This window comes from Medicago sativa, chromosome 7 (genome assembly GCF_051527215.1).
Source record: "Medicago sativa cultivar Bolivia chromosome 7, Bolivia_mono, whole genome shotgun sequence".
Lineage (NCBI taxonomy): Eukaryota > Viridiplantae > Streptophyta > Magnoliopsida > Fabales > Fabaceae > Medicago > Medicago sativa.
The window spans coordinates 61,508,946-61,528,531 of NC_140755.1; the positions used below are offsets into that span (position 1 = coordinate 61,508,946).

Sequence of the window (19,586 nt, forward strand, 5' to 3'; positions counted from 1 at the left end):
ATCACAAATTTCATTTATATCTACTTCCAATATCACAAATCTCATTCATATCTACTTCCAATATCACAAATCTCATTCATATCTACTTCTATTATCACAAATTTCATTCATATCTACTTCCAATGGATCCTTTTGATATGGAAGTCTACTTCAAAAGACGTGATGTTGAAGACACTTATATGGTCAACCGATTTATTCAGCGTCGAAAACAAATAGAGGAAGGTAGTGGATCTCGTAGTAGAAAATATTTAAATAGAGATCATGCAGCGGCAAACCAAAGACTCATTGACGACTACTTTGCCAATGAGCCTACATATGACGATGCAATGTTTCGTCGTCGGTACCGGATGCAAAAACACGTTTTCCTTCGAATCGTTGGAGACCTTCCAAGTAGTGATAACTACTTCACCCAGTGAGTTGATGCCGCCAACAAAGAAGGTATATCACCCTTAGCAAAATGTACCACAGCAATGCGAATGTTAGCATATGGTGTGGCAGCAAATGCGGTCGATGAATACATCAAAATAGGAGGTAGTACAACATTGGAGTGCTTACGTAGATTCTGTAAAGGAATCATACGATTATATGAGCAAGTGTACCTGAGAGCACCAACCCAAGAGGACCTTCAAAGAATACTACATGTTAGTGAAATGCGGGGGTTCCCAGGGATGATCGGGAGTATTGACTGCATGCATTGGGAGTGGAAAAATTGTCCTAAAGCATGGGAAGGTCAATTTACCAGGGTGGATAAGGGAACCACCGCAGTTATTCTTGAAGCAGTTGCATCTCATGATCTATGGATCTGGCATGCCTTTTTTGGATGTCCAGGAACGTTGAACGATATAAACGTTCTAGACCGGTCACCGGTGTTTGATGATGTGGAACAAGGAAAGACTCCAAGGGTGAATTACTCTGTGAATCAACGTCCCTATAATATGACATACTATCTAGCTGATGGTATCTACACTTCTTATCCAACTTTCGTCAAATCAATTAGACTTCCTCAAAGTGAACCCGATATGTTATTTGCAAAATGTAACACCCCGTTTTCCCAACATAAAAATTTTATATTAAATCAGAGTATTTAAATCCTAAACGGAATGTCACATGCTACTTGAAAGTCATAAAATAGATATTAATAAATATCCTTCCAGGTTCAACATCATAAAAGTCTGAAAATACGCAGCGGAAATAGTTCAACATGAATAAAGTCTTGGCACACAGGCATTATCAGAAAAATCTCATAATTTGGTTCAATACTTATTCATAAAAAGTTCATAAAAGACATGTAAGGAATAGATATGAAAGTAAGCCCCATCCCGTTACGTATCAGAGCACCTAGACACACGTGAGGAGTCCACTCACGAACACTTCTAGTCTTTATTACCTGCAAGTTACCCATACGAAGGGCAACATTTTCAAGCAGAAGGGGTGAGATTTCACAGTCAATAAATTAAGCATATAATTCATCAAAATGCATTTAACAACACAAAACATTATTAACATATCAAACATTTATCAATTAGCATCATATCAAATCATAAATAAACATCATCGTCAGAGCATCATAAACGTCAATATCAATAATCATTTATCATCTTATAATCAACATAAGACATCATGTTCAACTTAGAACTTGACTCGACAACACGACTCATCTTGACAATGCAACTCTGAACAACTTAACAACTTAAAACCATCGTGAAACTTCTTGATATGCAAATGCATGTGGTACCATTCAGCAACATATATGAGCGTAATTAGGCTCTTCAACAAGTGAGCATAAAGCTGCCGGGATTAAAGCCCCCAACGTATTTGAGCATAAAGCTGCCGGGCCTAAAGCCCCCATCTTTAATGCGTATGCAATGGACTCAATCTTCCTACAACTTGGACAACAACGTAAACATCTTGTAAATTCCATTAAATGGACAACTTCTTAACTCATTACAACTTAGACCGACTCTTGCAACTTCAAGACATGAACTGTCAACAGCATTAAACAACAACAAAATACAACATATAATAGTGCTAGAATGCATTAACATTAATTGGGAAATGAATTACAACAACATAATCATCTTAGAACATCATAATAATACTCATACATCATTACCAATAATCTCAGTCCTATAAACAGACTTCTGTAACATTTGGAATCATCCTAAACAACCCTCCTTCATACTCCTAAAATTAATTCATGACTACACGTGTGAGGGATCACAAACCAAAACTGTTCTGGGCAACTACATGTCAACTCGCAATGGCGAGTGGTTCCACTCGCAGTGGCGAGCTCAATGGCCTAGCTCGCAGTTGCGAGTGATGTTGCTCGCAGTGGCGAGCAATGGGTTGCAGCTCGCAGTTGCGAGTGTTTCTGCTCGCAGTTGCGAGCGATGAATGTCAGTACGGCCAGAAACCTAAAAATCACAACTTTTCATCTAACCTCATGGTTCTTTCATCCAATTAGCATCTAATTAACACCCTAGGTAATATCTAAGGTCTGTACACTAATTTTGCATCAATCTAACATCTTTTCATGGTTCAATCCTCAAATTGGTCAATAACCCTAATTCTCAATTCTCACCAAACCTCAACCTAATCATGCTAAATTCATTTTTCAGAATCATACCCTTAATATTATTGAAAGTTAGTCTCACCTTAACCTGGTTATTGCAGAAAATCGCAGCCCTCCCCTTGTTCTCCTCTTGTTCTGACTTTTCTCCCTTTTTCTCCAAAAACGTACGTACTGTGTTTCTAACTTATGTCTGCCCTATTTATCTTTCCACTTTACTCTACTCATCTCTAAACTTACTCATCTCACCTCACAACCCAACTTCTAATATTTTTATTTTATTTTCATATCTTATTTTATTAAATAATAAATAAAGTCTCAACACCTCATAACATCTCTAAAAATCATAACATTGCATATATCACATAATTTTCAGGTAAATCATATATCTCTCATAAAATCACGTAAACCTCATAAATCACTTAAATCATAAATCATATAAATATATATAAATATATTTCTAAATAATTTACGTCGGGCGTTACAACTCTCCCCAACTTAAAGAATTTTCGTCCTCGAAAATTTACCTCTAGCAAACAACTCTGGATAAGACTCCATCATCTTACTCTCTAGCTTCCACGTCAAGCTTTCACCAGTCGCTCCACTCCAAACAACTCTCACTAAAGGTATCTCTTTGCCTCTCAACGTCTTCACCTTGCGATCATCAATCCTCAAAGGTAAAGTCTCCACCGTAAGGTTGTCTCTAACTTGCACATCATCTCTCTGAATCACATGGGACGGGTCTGGAACATACTTCCTCAGTTGCGACACATGAAACACATCATGCAAATTCGATAAATGCGGCGGTAAACCCACTCGGTACGCTACCGTTCTGACTCTTTCCGATATCTGATACGGACCAATAAACTTCGGAGTTAACTTCTTTGACTTCAATGCACGACCAACACGGGTCATCGGAGTAACTCTCAAGAACACATGATCTCCTTCTTGAAACTCAAGGTCTTTCCTACGCTTATCATGGTAACTCTTTTGTCGACTCTGCGACGCTTTCATCTTCTCTTGAATCATCTTTACCTTCTCAGTAGTCTGTTGAACAATCTCTGGTCCTAAAACCACACTTTCACCTGTTTCAAACCAACACAACGAAGTCCTGCACCTCCGACCATACAAAGCCTTAAAAGGTGCCATTCCAATACTTGAATGGTAACTGTTATTATATGTGAACTCTATCAACGGAAGATGACTCTCCCAAGTTCCCCCTTGTTCAAGTATACAAACTCTCAACAAGTCTTCGAGTGACTGGATCGTCCTTTCCGACTGACCATCTGTTTGAGGATGATAAGCCGAACTCAATCTCAACTTAGAGCTTAAGGCCTCTTGCAAACTCATCCAAAATCTAGAAGTAAATCTTGGATCTCTATCTGACACAATGCTTGAAGGAACACCATGCAACTTCACAATGTCTCGAATATAAATTGCCGCCAACTGAGCTATAGGAAAACTAATATTGATCGGAATGAAGTGTGCCGACTTTGTCAATCTATCAACGATCACCCAAATAGCGTCATTCCCTTTAGGAGTATTCGGAAAACTCGTCACAAAATCCATGGATATACTATCTCATTTCCATTCTAGTACATCTAACGGTGTCATCAACCCAGCAGGTTTCTGATGTTCTACCTTCGACTTTTGACAAATCAAATAAGAATACACAAATTGTGCTACATCACGTTTTAATCCAGACCACCAAAACAACTTCTTTAAGTCATGATACATCTTTGTAGCTCCCGGATGAATACTCAAGCTACTCCTATGACTCTCTTCAAGAATCATCTTCTTCATCTCATCATTGTCCGGAATACAAATCCTACCTCGAAACCTCAACACGCCTTGATCATCGACCTTAAAATCACTACCTTCGGTTTGATTACTAGCAACCAATAAGTCCACAAACTTAACATCAACCTTCTGCGCATCTTTAATAGTTTTCAAGAAATCATTATCAATTTTCAGCATTCCTAGCTTAACACTTCGAGACGACATTTCACAAACTAAGCTCAAATCTCTAAACTATTCAAGCAATTCAAACTCTTTAACCATCATAGCAGACATATGTAAAGTCTTCCTACTTAAGGCATCTGCAACAACATTGGCTTTACCCGGATGGTAATTCAAACCAAAGTCATAATCTTTCAACAATTCGAGCCACCTTCGCTGTCTCATATTCAATTCCTTCTGATCAAACAAATACTTCAAGCTCTTGTGATCACTAAACACCTCAAATCTCGAACCATACAAGTAATGTCTCCAAATCTTAAGCAAAAATACAACTGCAGTTAATTCAAGATCATGGGTAGGATAGTTTCGTTCATGAATTCTCAACTGTCTTGATGCATAAGCAACCACTTTACCATCTTGCATAATCACACCGCCTAAGCCCAACTTGGACGCGTCACAATACACCGCAAAAGGTTCATCAGGTTTCGGCAAAATCAAAACTGGAGCCGTCGTCAAACGTTTCTTCAATTCATTAAAACTGTTCTCACATTGAACATCCTACACAAAGGTTTTACCTTTAGATGTTAACTGAGTTAACGGAAGTGCTAACTTAGAAAATCCTTCTATAAATCTTCGGTAGTAACTTGCCAAACCCAAAAAGCTTCTGATCTCCGTAACTGACTTAGGAGTCTCCCATTGTGATACTGCTTCAACTTTAGATGGATCGACTGCAATACCACTACCAGAAATAACATGGCCAAGAAAACTTACTTCATTCAACCAGAATTCACACTTAGACAATTTAGCATACAACTTCTTCTCCTTCAGCACTTGCAGGACAATCTTCAAATGTTCCGCATGTTCTTCTTCTGTCTTAGAGTAAATCAGTATATCATCGATGAACACAACCACGAAGCGATCCAAAAACGCATGAAAAATGCGATTCATATACTCCATAAACACGCCAGGCGCATTACTAACACCAAAAGGCATCACCTTGTATTCATAATGTCCGTATCGCGTCCTAAAAGCCGTCTTCTGCATATCTTCATCTTTTACTTTAATCTGGTGATAACCCGACCTAAAGTCAATCTTGCTGAACACACGTGCACCCCTTAACTGGTCCATCAAATCATCGATTATAGGAAGTGGATACCTATTCTTTATAGTTACTTTATTCAGTTGTCGATAATCAATGCACAACCTCATACTTCCATCTTTCTTCTTAACCAACAATACCGGCGCTCCCCAAGGTGAAACACTCGGTCTTATGAACTTCTTATCAAGCAAATCTTCCAACTGTTTCTTCCACTTAGCCAACTCAGAAGCTGACATACGGTAAGGTGTCATAGACACAGGCTTCGTTCCCGGAACAATATCAATAGAAAATTCAACTTCTCTCTCCGGTGGTACATCAGGAATTTCATCAGGAAAAACTTCAGGGAAATCGCACACCACTTGTAACTTATCAATCACTGCTTGATTCTCCAAAGATAAGGATGCCATCAAAGAAAACATTAAGATTCCATCGCGTTCTAACTGCTTCAGCTGCTTAGTAGACAAAAACTCTGCTCCACTTTCCTCTTCAGCAGAAGAGAAACGTACCGACTTACTAAAACAATTAATGAGGACATGATTGTACTCTAACCAGTTCATACCAAGAATCACATCCATTCCACTCAAAGGTAGACAAACTAAATCAATCTCAAAATCACGATCAAACATAGACAAGGGACACCGTAAACAAACAAGAGAAGTGGTCACCGAACCCTTAGCTGGAGTTTCGACAACCATTTCTCCATTCATATCAGACATAGCAAGGCCCAACTTAGAAGCACAATCAAAAGCAACAAAACAATGTGTAGCACTAGTATCAATAATAGCAACTAAAGGAGTATTGTTAATATAACAAGTACCTCTGATCAAACGATCCTCATTTTCAGTCTGAGTGCCAGTCAAAGCAAAGACTTTCCCTCTGATCTGAGCCTTCTTCGGATTCTTGCATTGAGACCCAATATGACCCTCTTCATTGCAGTTAAAACACACAACGTCTCCATGCTTACACTCTGCAAGTGTATGTCCTTTACTACCACAACGAAAGCACCTCTTAATATCCTTATTGCAAGCGTTACTCTTATGGCCTTTCTCACCACAAGCAAAACAAACGATCTCAGCAACAACATCTTTCCTATTCGACCTCCTTTCATCATTAACTCTTCTTTTTCCTTTATCATCAGGAGCACTGTAAGGCTTTGGGCGACTTTGCTGAGCCTTACCTCTCTTCTCACTCACAATCTTATAATGAGCTTTACTATCATCTTCATATATTCTGCATCTGCTCACCAAATTTGAAAAATCACGGATCTGTTGGTAACCAATGGCTCGCTTGATGTCAGCACGCAAACCATTCTCAAACTTGATACACTTAGAAAACTTAGCATTGTCACCAGTATAGTGTGGATAGAACTGAGCCAACTCCACAAACTTCGCTGCATACTCTGTCACCGACATGTTTCCTTGCTTCAGCTCAAGGAACTCGATCTCTTTTCTTCCGCGAACATCCTCAGGGAAATATCTGTTTAGGAACTCTCTCTTAAACACAGCCCAAGTAATAGCTGCATCATCTTGCTCTAGGGTGGGTTGGAGGCTCACCCACTGATGAAAGTCGTTCTTAGCATCAAACACAAGATAAGTATTTGTATATCGTCTCCATAGGGAATAGTGCGTTATCAAGGACAATTTAACATCAATCATCATTCCAAGTATTAAGAGTACTTGTTTGTTTGAATTGAAATGTAACTAGCTAAACTAATTTGCAAAAAGTAAAAGTTGAGATAAATAAGGATTGAAACTTGTTAGGAGTAGCGTTCCTTAACCAAGCGTCACACGTAACCTAATGATCCATACAAATTCTAGCTTTGTAAACAACATTATCACAATCAATTCTAAACTACCCTTCGTGTCCAAAGTGATATAATTATTTCTAGGTTATCGTTTAAACATTCGTGTCCAAATCCCTTAAACGATAACAAAGTCGATCGAATAACTTAATCGACCGTGTCCAGCCTGATTAAATATCCGAAAGCATTTCACTCTTGATTATGGTGATTATCACAAGATTAACAAAGATGTCAAGTATGTTAACCTAAGATAAATTGCTACTCTAGCTCTAGATTCAAGAGTTTGTGTCCAAATCATCTTGAATCTTATTGAAAGCATTAACACAAGAATAACAACAATATTGAATATAAATTGCTAGAATCATATATTGCAAGATCAAAAGGGTTACATGTTTAGCAAGATCAAGTACCTCTCATCCTAACAAAGAGTGTTTAGCTACACATCATCATGGAAGCCTTGCAAGGATAGCTTGAAAAGGAAGGATTCATTACACTTGTGATGTCTCAACTAAGGAGTAAGCATCCAACTTCCAAAACCACTCTCACTCTATGAAGAACTACCTTCTTTCTCTCTATAAAATTACAAGCTAAAAGCTATCAAAAACTAAGAGAAAAGGATCCTCAAAATATCTAAGAAAATCCCAACATATATATTTTCAAGGAATAGCAAGTGGGTGTTTTATAGACTCTGCCCTGCCTGAACTCGCAGATGCGAGCTACATCACTCGCAGATGCGAGTTGCTTCTCTGGACCAATGCAAAGCTGCCACGTCATAAAAGAGGAGGTCAAACCGCCCTAACTCGCAGTTGCGAGTAAGGGAGCTCGCAGTTGCGAGTTGCTCGCATTGGCACTCGCAGATGCGAGTTTGAGTGCGAGCTGCTTGCCTCCTGGATCAGCTTCTGCCCAAATAGTGTTTTTCCATGGTTTTGGTCTTTAATCAGTGTCTTGAGGCTAATTTCTGCACAAAAGGATAGAGTAAGATATATAAAGCGTAATAAGGCATTTAACACTTATTTCTCGGCTTTTCCTTCAATAACTTGTAAAACAAGTAACAAAAAGTGTATGAAATATATCATGAAAATAACACTTCTTGGCACTTATCAAACTCTCCCCAACTTAGCTCTTTGTTTGTCCTCAAACAAAAGATTGAAAATCAAACAAGTAAATTACAAGACACACGTACACAAGGCTTTGAAAACATCTTCAGATGAATGATTTAAAAGTGAATGCGCGGGCAAGTCTAAGTTTCCAACTAATCTAAAATTCTACTACTAACATGAGATGAGTCCTAAGTACAAAGTTCATGTCAAACATTTCAAAACAATAATATATTTATTTATGAACCACACCTAACACACTTCTATGAAAGTAGATAAACAATTGAAATCAAATGAATGAGGGTTATGAACACACATCCGGCAATCAAGTTAACATTCCAATCAAGTTATATGTCCATCCAAATATCGTTTCAAAAGGCATAAAAACATGGATCAAAAGGTCTTTGAGGGTTATAACTTGGCTTGGCTACAAAAGAAATGTCATATGTGGGCAATTGAAATCAAAAAGCCTATCAAAGAGGAACATTCCTTGTATCAACCATTAAAATTCACAATCTTTCCTACGAATCATTACAAACCCTTGGTGCTTAAACATGAAGCACTTTGATCTTGACAACTTATTTTCTTTTTGGATTTTTCTTTCTTTTTCTCTTTTTCTTTTTCTTTTCATGTACACATTGCTTTTCTTTTCTTTTGTATTTACATCAACATGTTGTCTTGATCAAAGATAAATTTACACCATAGTACTTGACATAAGATTTACACCTACCTTCTCTCCCCAACTTGAATCAACAAATACCCTATTTGAATGTTCCTCTACTCTAAGGCAAAAGGGGCAAATAAACAATGAAGTTTTAGGGTTCAACAATTAAAAACATATCAGAGTCCTAAAGTGCGTCAAGAATGAACTGAATTTTGAAAAATTTAAAGGCAACTTCATCAAGCATTGTGCTTATGAATTGACAGTTCATAATTGATGACTCCGATTCATTTGGCTCACTTGGGTTAGCAAATACTCGCTCTTCTCACAAGGTAGGCTATTTGTGGTCAAGTAAGTTTCACTCAATAACAAAAAAAATGTGCCTTGATCACTTCCATGCCTTCACACAATTTAAAACAATTATTGGATTTAACATAACACAACCGAGTTAATCAATGAAAGCCGGTCTCCTTGCATATGTACAAACATTTGAGATTTCCTCACTTTAGGCTAGTACTACGTGGTTCACAAACAAATAAATTATTGTAAAGAACTAAATGAAATGAAATTTGCACAAAGTACTCGTTCCATATTCGAGTAAAAACCTAGAAAAACTGGAAACTTGTACCTTGGCTTTGCGCTTTAATCACAACTATGAATTGTTATCAATCATCTGAGATTTGAAATTAAGCAAGAGTGATACGCAAGAAACTTCCACAATTTTTAAATTAAAACCAAATAAAGTACTTGAAAAATACTTAACACATTATTTTACTACAAAATAAAATTAAACAATACTAATATAAATAAGAACATCATAATACTAATTAACACGAAACAAAAGTTACCATACATCAATATCCAAAATACTTAAACAAAATACTAATAAAGCAAAGTATGAGTCAATGTGCTAAAATGAAATAACCAAAACAAAAATATTGTTCACAAAGTAGCAAAAGAGAAAGTAAATAACAGCTAAGGAAGACAGCAAGAATTGACTGAAAGCTTGATAAAAAAAATCATTCAAAAAGGACTAGCTTTCAAATCTTTTCTTCCTCCTCAAGACTGCATGTCATCATCATCTGACCCATGAGGGGTTGAAGTGGCACTTGGAACATTTGCCGGATCATCATCACCTAAACCACCAATATCCTCCATGTTCGCATCATCCTGACCTCTAAAGTCTTCACCCCCTCCAAAAGGTTTTGGCGTGTCCTCAGGCCAATTTGCATACTCTTGAAAAGTTGGAGGTGCCATGAACTGGTCCATGATCTCTGGAGGGTATCCATGCTGCTGCTGCATAATGTATTGAGATTGCTGAAAGTACAAGTTCTCCCGATGAATGGCTGACATCATATTATAATTAAGCACATTATTCTCATGTTGCCATTGAACATAGCTAGCAAAATCAAAACCAGCTGCTGGTGGGAATGGAAAAGGTGCATCTTGAGGCTCGGATTGTGAGGGAATTGCCCTAGAAGATGAAGCTTGCTTACCCTTACCCTTATCTTTCTTAGATTCACCCATGATGTACCGGGTAATGAAGGCATCATCAATGGGGTTTTTGATGATTTCATGATAATCAGAGGGCATCCGCATGTGGTAGGGGTGGGCAAATACGGGTCAACCCGAATTTACCCGACGAACCGGACCCTAGTTTACACATTCGGTTCGGGTTAAAACGGGTTACGGGTTAGACGGGTAAATTTTACGGGTTAATATGGGTATATTCGGTTCGGTTCGGTTTGATGTTTTAGGCCCGTCGGAACCCAAACTAACCCGACCAACCCTATTAATTTCATTATGTTCTCATAGCCCAATATGTTATACTAGGCCCAATTCTACCTTGGCCCAAATCTGTTATGTATAAAAGCAAGGTTAAACAACACCAAGACACTTCACAAACCCTAGTAGCAGCCGCATGAAAAATTCTTCTCTCCCAAAATCAGATCTTCATTTTTCAAAACCATTTCATGTCTCGTTTTTAATTTTCCTTGTCATTTCTTCTCTCAATCTTCATCTCACATTTCTCAAAACCAATTAAGTTATATCAGTTTTCTCAAAAGCATAGTTTCATCTCTCAAAACCATTTCTTTTAAGCTTTGTGTTCTTGGAAGAAGTCAAGGAAATTAATTTGTGAAATTAATTTTACGTTGTTGGTTTGAAAGGCCTTAGTGCAACTTACCGTTATGTATAATGTTTGGACTATTTATCTGGAAGTTTCATGTTCTTCTTTTGTTGAAGTTCCATGTTCTTCTTTTATTCTCCATTCATTATTAAATTAAATTGGCATAAAATATATACCTTCATGTTCAATCGCAACAATAAACATGGAAATAATATAATGCTAAAAGAAAGTCAAGCAATTTCAGATAGATCTGGACCAAAATATGAAAAATAATACTGGAAAAAAAAAAGTGATTTGGATCAAAGTTTAAAATATGTATTAATATCTAACCCGGAAAACCGAACCGGTGAACCCGTCAACCCGAGAAACCGAAAATTTTAATAGGTTATGTTAGGGTCTTAGTTCATAACCCGGGGGTTGGCTCGGTTTGGGGGTTTGGGCCCGAACCCGAACCGAACCGAACCGATGCCCAGCCCTAGCATGTGGGTGTCTTTAATCAAACCCATGATCAAACCAGGAAAAGATAGGCGAGTTTTTGGCTCACCATGGCCTTGAAGCACAACCTTTTTTAGCTCCCAAGCAATAGTTCGGGCAATGTCCACCTTAATGCCCTTGAGAATGTAGTAAATCAAGGGACAAACATCTATGGTGCAATCAGCCATATGGTTGTTGGGCTTGACATTGTGGAGGATGAATCGAAAGATAAGTTTGGCCGGTGGTTTCATCAATTTATATTGGGCAATGTGCTCTCTACCCGCATCACTTTTGTCATAAGTTTCCCCCTCTAACATTACAAACTTTTTAATCTCATCATAGGTGTCCTCAAGGAGAAAGTGACCTAGGTTTTGCTTCTTGTGAAAATCATCAATCCCATCCTCAGCCTCAACATCTAGGTCAAAAGGATTTCCTAGGAATGTGTTTATGGCATCACGATCAAACTTGATTTGCCGACCCCTGACAAAGGTTTCAAAAGTGAATAGGTCGGTTTGGGGGTTTTCGGTAAGGGCATTGGCATAGAATTCTCTCACCAATTCAGCATTGATTTTTACTATGGGATTGAGAAGTCTGGTCCACCCTTGGTCAAGGAAAAGTTTGTGAAAGTGGCCATATGGTCCCTCGGGTTTGATTTTAACGACCCTCTCCAACCACATGGTTTGTTTGAGCAAGGCATTGTACCTATTCTGGTGGTACCTAGACCTAAATTTCTTCTGGTCATAAGACTGGTTTTGGGGTGGGGGTTGACATACGGATGACTCGCCTTGCTTTCTCTTACCCGTGTTAACTCTTTTAGGTGCCATGCCTGCAAAACAACCAGAAAAATACCACACCACAATGGAATATACAATTAAAATCAGTATGGAACAAAATAACACAACTGCAAATTGAATCACAGAAACATGCAGCAAGTTCTGCTGCAACTCGCAGTTGCGAGCAGAAGCACTCGTAGTTGCGAGCTATTGATGAAACTCGCAGATGCGAGCTGATTCACTCGCAGTTGCGAGTTGCCCAGAAATGTGCAGAACGCATCCTTTTCAAAACTTTTCTCAGTTTCATGATGTTCTAACCCTAAGTACAGCTTTTTCGACCCTAGTATTGACAAAGAGAAGAGCAAAATCATGCATTAAGCTTGAAATTCGAATTGATCCACAAAAAACCCTAATTTTATTTGAACTTTTTACAAAAGGGGTGAATCAAAAATTGTGGATGCAAGTGCAAGGAAAGTGAATATTTGCATGATTCTTGCTCTTCTCAAACAAATGGGTATCTAATTAGAACAATTATCAGCAATTAATCAATCTACTATCCTAGGGTTTGAAATATGCGCTGAAAAAGGAAAATGAAAGCAAGGGATTATAACACAAACCTCATTGAATAGCAATCTAAATGCAGAAATGATAATGCAGTTAATCTTGACTTGGATTGACTTGTTTTGAAATTCTTGGAACTTAGGGTTTGTGTTTGTGCGGCTAGCCACCAACTTTGGGAAGAATTGGAAGAAAGAGAAATGAAAACGGAAATGATATGATAATGGGTGGTTAATGTGAGTTAATGAGGGAATTAGTGGCTTTGATTTTTGTAACTGTCAGAACTGCTGCTACTCGCAGGTGCGAGCAGCCTTACTCGCAGATGCGAGTGTTTTGGTGGTCAACATGGTCAAAATCCACTCTGCTCGCAGTTGCGAGTTGTTTTACTCGCAGTTGCGAGTAATTATAGTTCAGAATTTTGCACTCTGTTTGGCTTCTGTTTTTGGATGTTTTGATGCATGCACATGACTCTAGTATCTAATTATGCATTAAAACAATAAATAGACTTACAAAATTGGGTTGCCTCCCAACAAGCGCTTGTTTAACGTCGTTAGCTCGACGCCTTTCCCGTTAGGGTGGCCAAAATGAAACGGATAGCACATCATCTTTCGCACTCCTTCGCTTTGGGAGAAATTCCATGAACTTTAGGAACAAATGATTTGGAGTCCATGACCTCCCTAGCTTTGGTTTATTGAACAAGGTGCAAATTTCATCAATTACCCGATCGATTTCTACCTTGTTCACTTTATTCCCTCTTGCTTCCATTAAATCTTCCTTGATTAGTAACCGTTCCTTTTTCTCAACCACCATGACTTCTTCAATATCAACATTTGTAACTTCCTCATTTTGAACAACAACTTCTTCAACAATCTCTCCGACTCTCTCAAACATGTTTGGATTATTTTCTTGTTCTTTAAGAGTGGATTGATTGTTGGCTTGGTTATCCATTATTTGTGCTTGAATCAACTCAATTTGAAGTGAAAAAGTCTTCAATCTTTGGTTGGTATCTTGCATGTTTATCATGGATTGTTGCATGAAGATATTCAAAGTATTTTCTATCACCTTGTATCTCTCATCTTCATAAGAATGTTGCTGATACTGAGGATAGGATTCATACTCGGGTGGAGTATAGAAGTTGAAGTAACCATGATCAGCCATGATTTTGGCTAGGTGGTGATCCTAAAACGGAAACAACTAACAAGAAACTTTTCTTTGTTTATCAACAAGGGGTTAGTACAAACAACTATCAAATAAAGAAAAAATATTTGCGGATTATATACAAATGCTTAAAACGATAAATCAATCGTTCTATCTATGATAACTAAACACCATTCCCCGGCAACGGCGCCATTTTGATGAAAGTCGTTCTTAGCATCAAACACAAGATAAGTATTTGTATATCGTCTCCACAGGGAATAGTGCGTTATCAAGGACAGTTTAACATCAATCATCATTCCAAGTATTAAGAGTACTTGTTTGTTTGAATTGAAATGTAACTAGCTAAACTAATTTGCAAAAAGTAAAAGTTGAGATAAATAAGGATTGAAACTTGTTAGGAGTAGCGTTCCTTAACCAAGCGTCACACGTAACCTAATGATCCATACAAATTCTAGCTTTGTAAACAACATTATCACAATCAATTCTAAACTACCCTTCGTGTCCAAAGTGATATAATTATTTCTAGGTTATCGTTTAAACATTCGTGTTCAAATCCCTTAAACGATAACAAAGTCGATCGAATAACCTAATCGACCGTGTCCAGCCTGATTAAATATCCGAAAGCATTTCACTCTTGATTATGGTGATTATCACAAGATTAACAAAGATGTCAAGTATGTTAACCTAAGATAAATTGCTACTCTAGCTCTAGATTCAAGAGTTTGTGTCCAAATCATCTTGAATCTTATTGAAAGCATTAACACAAGAATAACAACAATATTGAATATAAATTGCTAGAATCATATATTGCAAGATCAAAAGGGTTACATGTTTAGCAAGATCAAGTACCTCTCATCCTAACAAAGAGTGTTTAGCTACAGATCATCATGGAAGCCTTGCAAGGATAGCTTGAAAAGGAAGGATTCATTACACTTGTGATGTCTCAACTAAGAAGTAAGCATCCAACTTCCAAAACCACTCTCACTCTATGAAGAACTACCTTCTTTCTCTCTATAAAATTACAAGCTAAAAGCTATCAAAAACTAAGAGAAAAGGATCCTCAAAATATCTAAGAAAATCCCAACATATATATTTTCAAGGAATAGCAAGTGGGTGTTTTATAGACTCTGCCCTGCCTGAACTCGCAGATGCGAGCTACATCACTCGCAGATGCGAGTTGCTTCTCTGGACCAATGCAAAGCTGCCACGTCATAAAAGAGGAGGTCAAACCGCCCTAACTCGCAGTTGCGAGTAAGGGAGCTCGCAGTTGCGAGTTGCTCGCATTGGCACTCGCAGATGCGAGTTTGAGTGCGAGCTGCTTGCCTCCTGGATCAGCTTCTGCCCAAATAGTGTTTTTCCATGGTTTTGGTCTTTAATCAGTGTCTTGAGGCTAATTTATGTACAAAAGGATAGAGTAAGATATATAAAGCGTAATAAGGCATTTAACACTTATTTCTCGGCTTTTCCTTCAATAACTTGTAAAACAAGTAACAAAAAGTGTATGAAATATATCATGAAAATAACACTTCTTGGCACTTATCACCCACCAGTCGTCAGCTTCCTCAGCCAGCATGTGCGTACCAAAACGCACCTTCTGATCATCAGTACATTGCATAACTCTGAAAACTCTTTCAGTCTCCTTGAGCCACGTCTGTGCTCCATCAGGTCGTACCTTCCTTTGAAAGTGGGAGGATGATTTCTCAGAAAGGTCTCCAACATTCTCACTTCAGCATTAACACCAGCACCAGCATTCGGATGTTGTCCCACAACTTCCAACGCAGCAGCAATCACAGCATCATTTCTTCCAGCCATTCTAGTTCTCTTATAACAGATAAAATTTGCAACCTTCAGGTCTCTTCTCTGCACAACACACAACGATTAGAATAACATAATAATGGTATTCCAACTGCTAACGACACAACTCGACTCATCTACTTGGCCGGACGGACCGACCTGCTCTGATACCAATTGTAACACCCCGTTTTCCCAACATAAAAATTTCATATTAAATCAGAGTATTTAAATCATAAACGGAATGTCACATGTTACTTGAAAGTCATAAAATAGATATTAATAAATATCCTTCCAAGTTCAACATCATAAAAGTCTGAAAATACGCAGCGGAAATAGTTCAACATGAATAAAGTCTTGGCACGCAGGCCTTATCAGAAAAATCTCATAATTTGGTTCAATACTTATTCATAAAAAGTTCATAAAAGACGGAATAGATATGAAAGCAAGCCCCATCCCGTTACATATTAGAGCACCTAGACACACGTGAGGAGTCCACTCACGAACACTTCTAGTCTTTATTACCTGCAAGTTACCCATACGAAGGGCAACATTTTCAAGCAGGAGGGGTGAGATTTCACAGTCAATAAATTAAGCATATAATTCATCAAAATGCATTTAACAACACAAAACATAATTAACATATCAAACATTTATCAATTAGCATCATATCAAATCATAAACAAACATCATCGTCAGAGCATCATAAACGTCAATAACAATAATCATTTATCATCTTATAATCAACATAAGACATCATGTTCAACTTAGAACTTGACTCGACAACACGACTCATCTTGACAATGCAACTCTGAACAACTTAACAACTTAAAACCATCGTGAAACTTCTTGATATGCAAATGCATGTGGTACCATTCAGCAACATATATGAGCGTAATTAGGCTCTTCAACAAGTGAGCATAAAGCTGCTGGGCTTAAAGCCCCCAACGTATTTGAGCATAAAGCTGCCGGGCCTAAAGCCCCCAACATAGTTTGAGCATAAAGTTGTCGGGCCTAAAGCCCCCATCTTTAATGAGTATGCAATGGACTCAATCTTCCTACAACTTGGACAACAACGTAAACATCTTGTAAATTCCATTAAATGGACAACTTCTTAACTCATTACAACTTAGACCGACTCTTGCAACTTCAAGACATGAACTGTCAACAGCATTAAACAACAGCAAGATACATCATATAATAGTGCTAGAATGCATTAACATTAATTGGGAAATGAATTACAACAACATAATCATCTTAGAACATCATAATAATACTCATACATCTTTACTAATAATCTCAGTCCTATAAACAGACTTCTGTAACATCTGGAATCATCCTAAACAACCCTCCTTCATACTCCTAAAATTAATTCATGACTACACGTGCGAGGGATCGCAAACCAAAACTGTTCTGGGCAACTACAGGTCAACTCGCAATGGCGAGTGGTTCCACTCGCAGTGGCAAGCTCAATGGCCTAGCTCACAGTTGTGAGTGATGTTGCTCGCACTGGCGAGCGATGGGTTGCAGCTCACAGTTGCGAGTGTTTCTGCTCGCAGCTGCGAGCGATGAATGTCAGTACGGCCAAAAACCTAAAAATCACAACTTTTCATCTAACCTCATGGTTCTTTCATCCAATTAGCATCTAATTAACACCCTAGGTAATATTTAAGGTCTGTACACTAATTTTACATCAATCTAACATCTTTTCATGGTTCAATCCTCAAATTGGTCAATAACCCTAATTCTCAATTCTCACCAAACCTCAACCTAATCATGCTAAATTCATTTTTCAGAATCATACCCTTAATAATATTGGAAGTTAGTCTCACCCTTACCTGGTTATTGCAGAAAATCGCAGCCCTCCCCTTGTTCTCCTCTTGTTCTGACTTTTCTCCCTTTTTCTCCAAAAACGTACGTACTGTGTTTCTAACTTATGTCTGCCCTATTTATCTTTCCACTTTACTCTACTCACCTCTAAACTTACTCATCTCACCTCACAACCCAACTTCTAATATTTTTATTTTATTTTCATATCTTATTTTATTAAATAATAAAATAAGTCTCAACACCTCATAACATCTCTAAAAATCATAACATCGCATATATCACATGATTTTCAGGTAAATCATATATCTCTCATAAAATCACGTAAACCTCATAAATCACTTAAATCATAAATCATATAAATATATATAAATATATTTCTAAATAATTAAATAATTTACGTCGGGCGTTACACAAAACATCAGGAGGGATGTCGGAAGGACATCGAACATGCTTTTGGAGTGCTTCAAGCTCGATTTAAAATCATCCGTGAACCAGCTCGCTTGTGGGACATAGCCGATTTGGGTATCATCATGAGGTCATGCATCATATTACATAATATGATTGCTGAGGATGAACGAGATACATATGCTCAACGTTGGACCGATTTTGAGCAATATGAGGGAAGTGGATCTAGTACACTGCAACCATACTCAACCGAGGTGTTACCCACTTTTGCAAATCATGTGCGTGCTAGATCAGAGTTGCGTGATCCAAATGTTCATCACGAATTGCAAGCAGATCTAGTGAAGCACATATGGACAAAGTTTGGAATGTTTCGTGATTGAAGATGATTTGTATCGTACTAAATAAATTACTTGTGTGTTGTGTGCTTTTTTTTTCTTGCATTTTAAGCTATTTGTGTGTTGTGTGCTTAGTTTGTTGTATTGCATTTTAAGTTAAGAAAATAAAAATAAATTATTTAAATAAATTTTGTTTTTACAAAAAAAAAATGTTAAGTGTTTCTTTATTTTAATTAAATTATAATTGATAATTGTAATTTTATGTAATTATAAAAACAAAAATATAAAATTAAATAAGAATAAGAAATAAAAGGTGGTGGGGTAGAGTGTTGAATGAAAAAAAACCATTGGAGAGGTAAAAGTTGAATGAGTGTTGAATTAAGAGAGAGAAAATGATGTGGAGTGTTGGGAATTGAAAAAGTGTGTGTTGAAGGGTGTTGAATGGGGTTAACCATTGCAAATGGTCTTATGTAATGTTGGATCCTAACACATGTAAATTATGAACAATATTTTATATGAAATTTAGATTTTGATTAAAATAACAAGTACAAATATTTGTGACTATCAAATGGTAACAAACCTAAAAATCCATCTTTATCTTTTTCAACAACAACAATAATTTAACAAATATAACAGAAATTGTTATTTTTCTTAACACCCCCAACAATATAACATTTATCTGCAAAAAAAAAAAAGCAATATAACACCCACACACACACACGTGTGTGTGTAGGAAAAATTGTTTAGGGGTATAACTGGAATAATAAAAAAATTCAGCCCAAAATCTCTATCCCTTTCGTATATAATATTGTTCCTATTTTTAATGGGATTTCATTTTTTTATTAAAATTTAAAATAATACTATTTAAAATAATACTATTAAAGGATAAAATAGTAAATAAAATAATGTAAATGAAGGGTAAAATAGGTAATGAAAAAACCATCTCAA

The 19,586-nt window shown here is 37.3% G+C and overlaps 2 protein-coding genes and 1 pseudogene across 2 annotated transcripts; 1 reads left to right on the top strand and 2 right to left on the bottom strand.

Moving 5' to 3' along the window:
* The first annotated feature begins 122 nt into the window (after positions 1 to 122).
* On the top strand, positions 123 to 18,709 carry LOC146907402 (uncharacterized; annotated as a pseudogene).
* Positions 3,068 to 3,583, bottom strand: LOC146907403 (uncharacterized). The gene has a single exon (XM_085724902.1). The coding sequence runs from the start codon at positions 3,581 to 3,583 to the stop codon at positions 3,068 to 3,070; it is 516 nt and encodes a 171-aa protein (XP_085581028.1).
* Positions 4,151 to 7,282, bottom strand: LOC146907404 (uncharacterized). Its single transcript, XM_085724903.1, has 2 exons — positions 5,702 to 7,282; positions 4,151 to 4,216 (listed from the first exon to the last, which is right to left on the bottom strand). Exons 1-2 carry the CDS (start codon positions 7,280 to 7,282, stop codon positions 4,151 to 4,153), a joined length of 1,647 nt encoding a protein of 548 aa, XP_085581029.1.
* Positions 18,710 to 19,586: the final 877 nt, after the last annotated feature.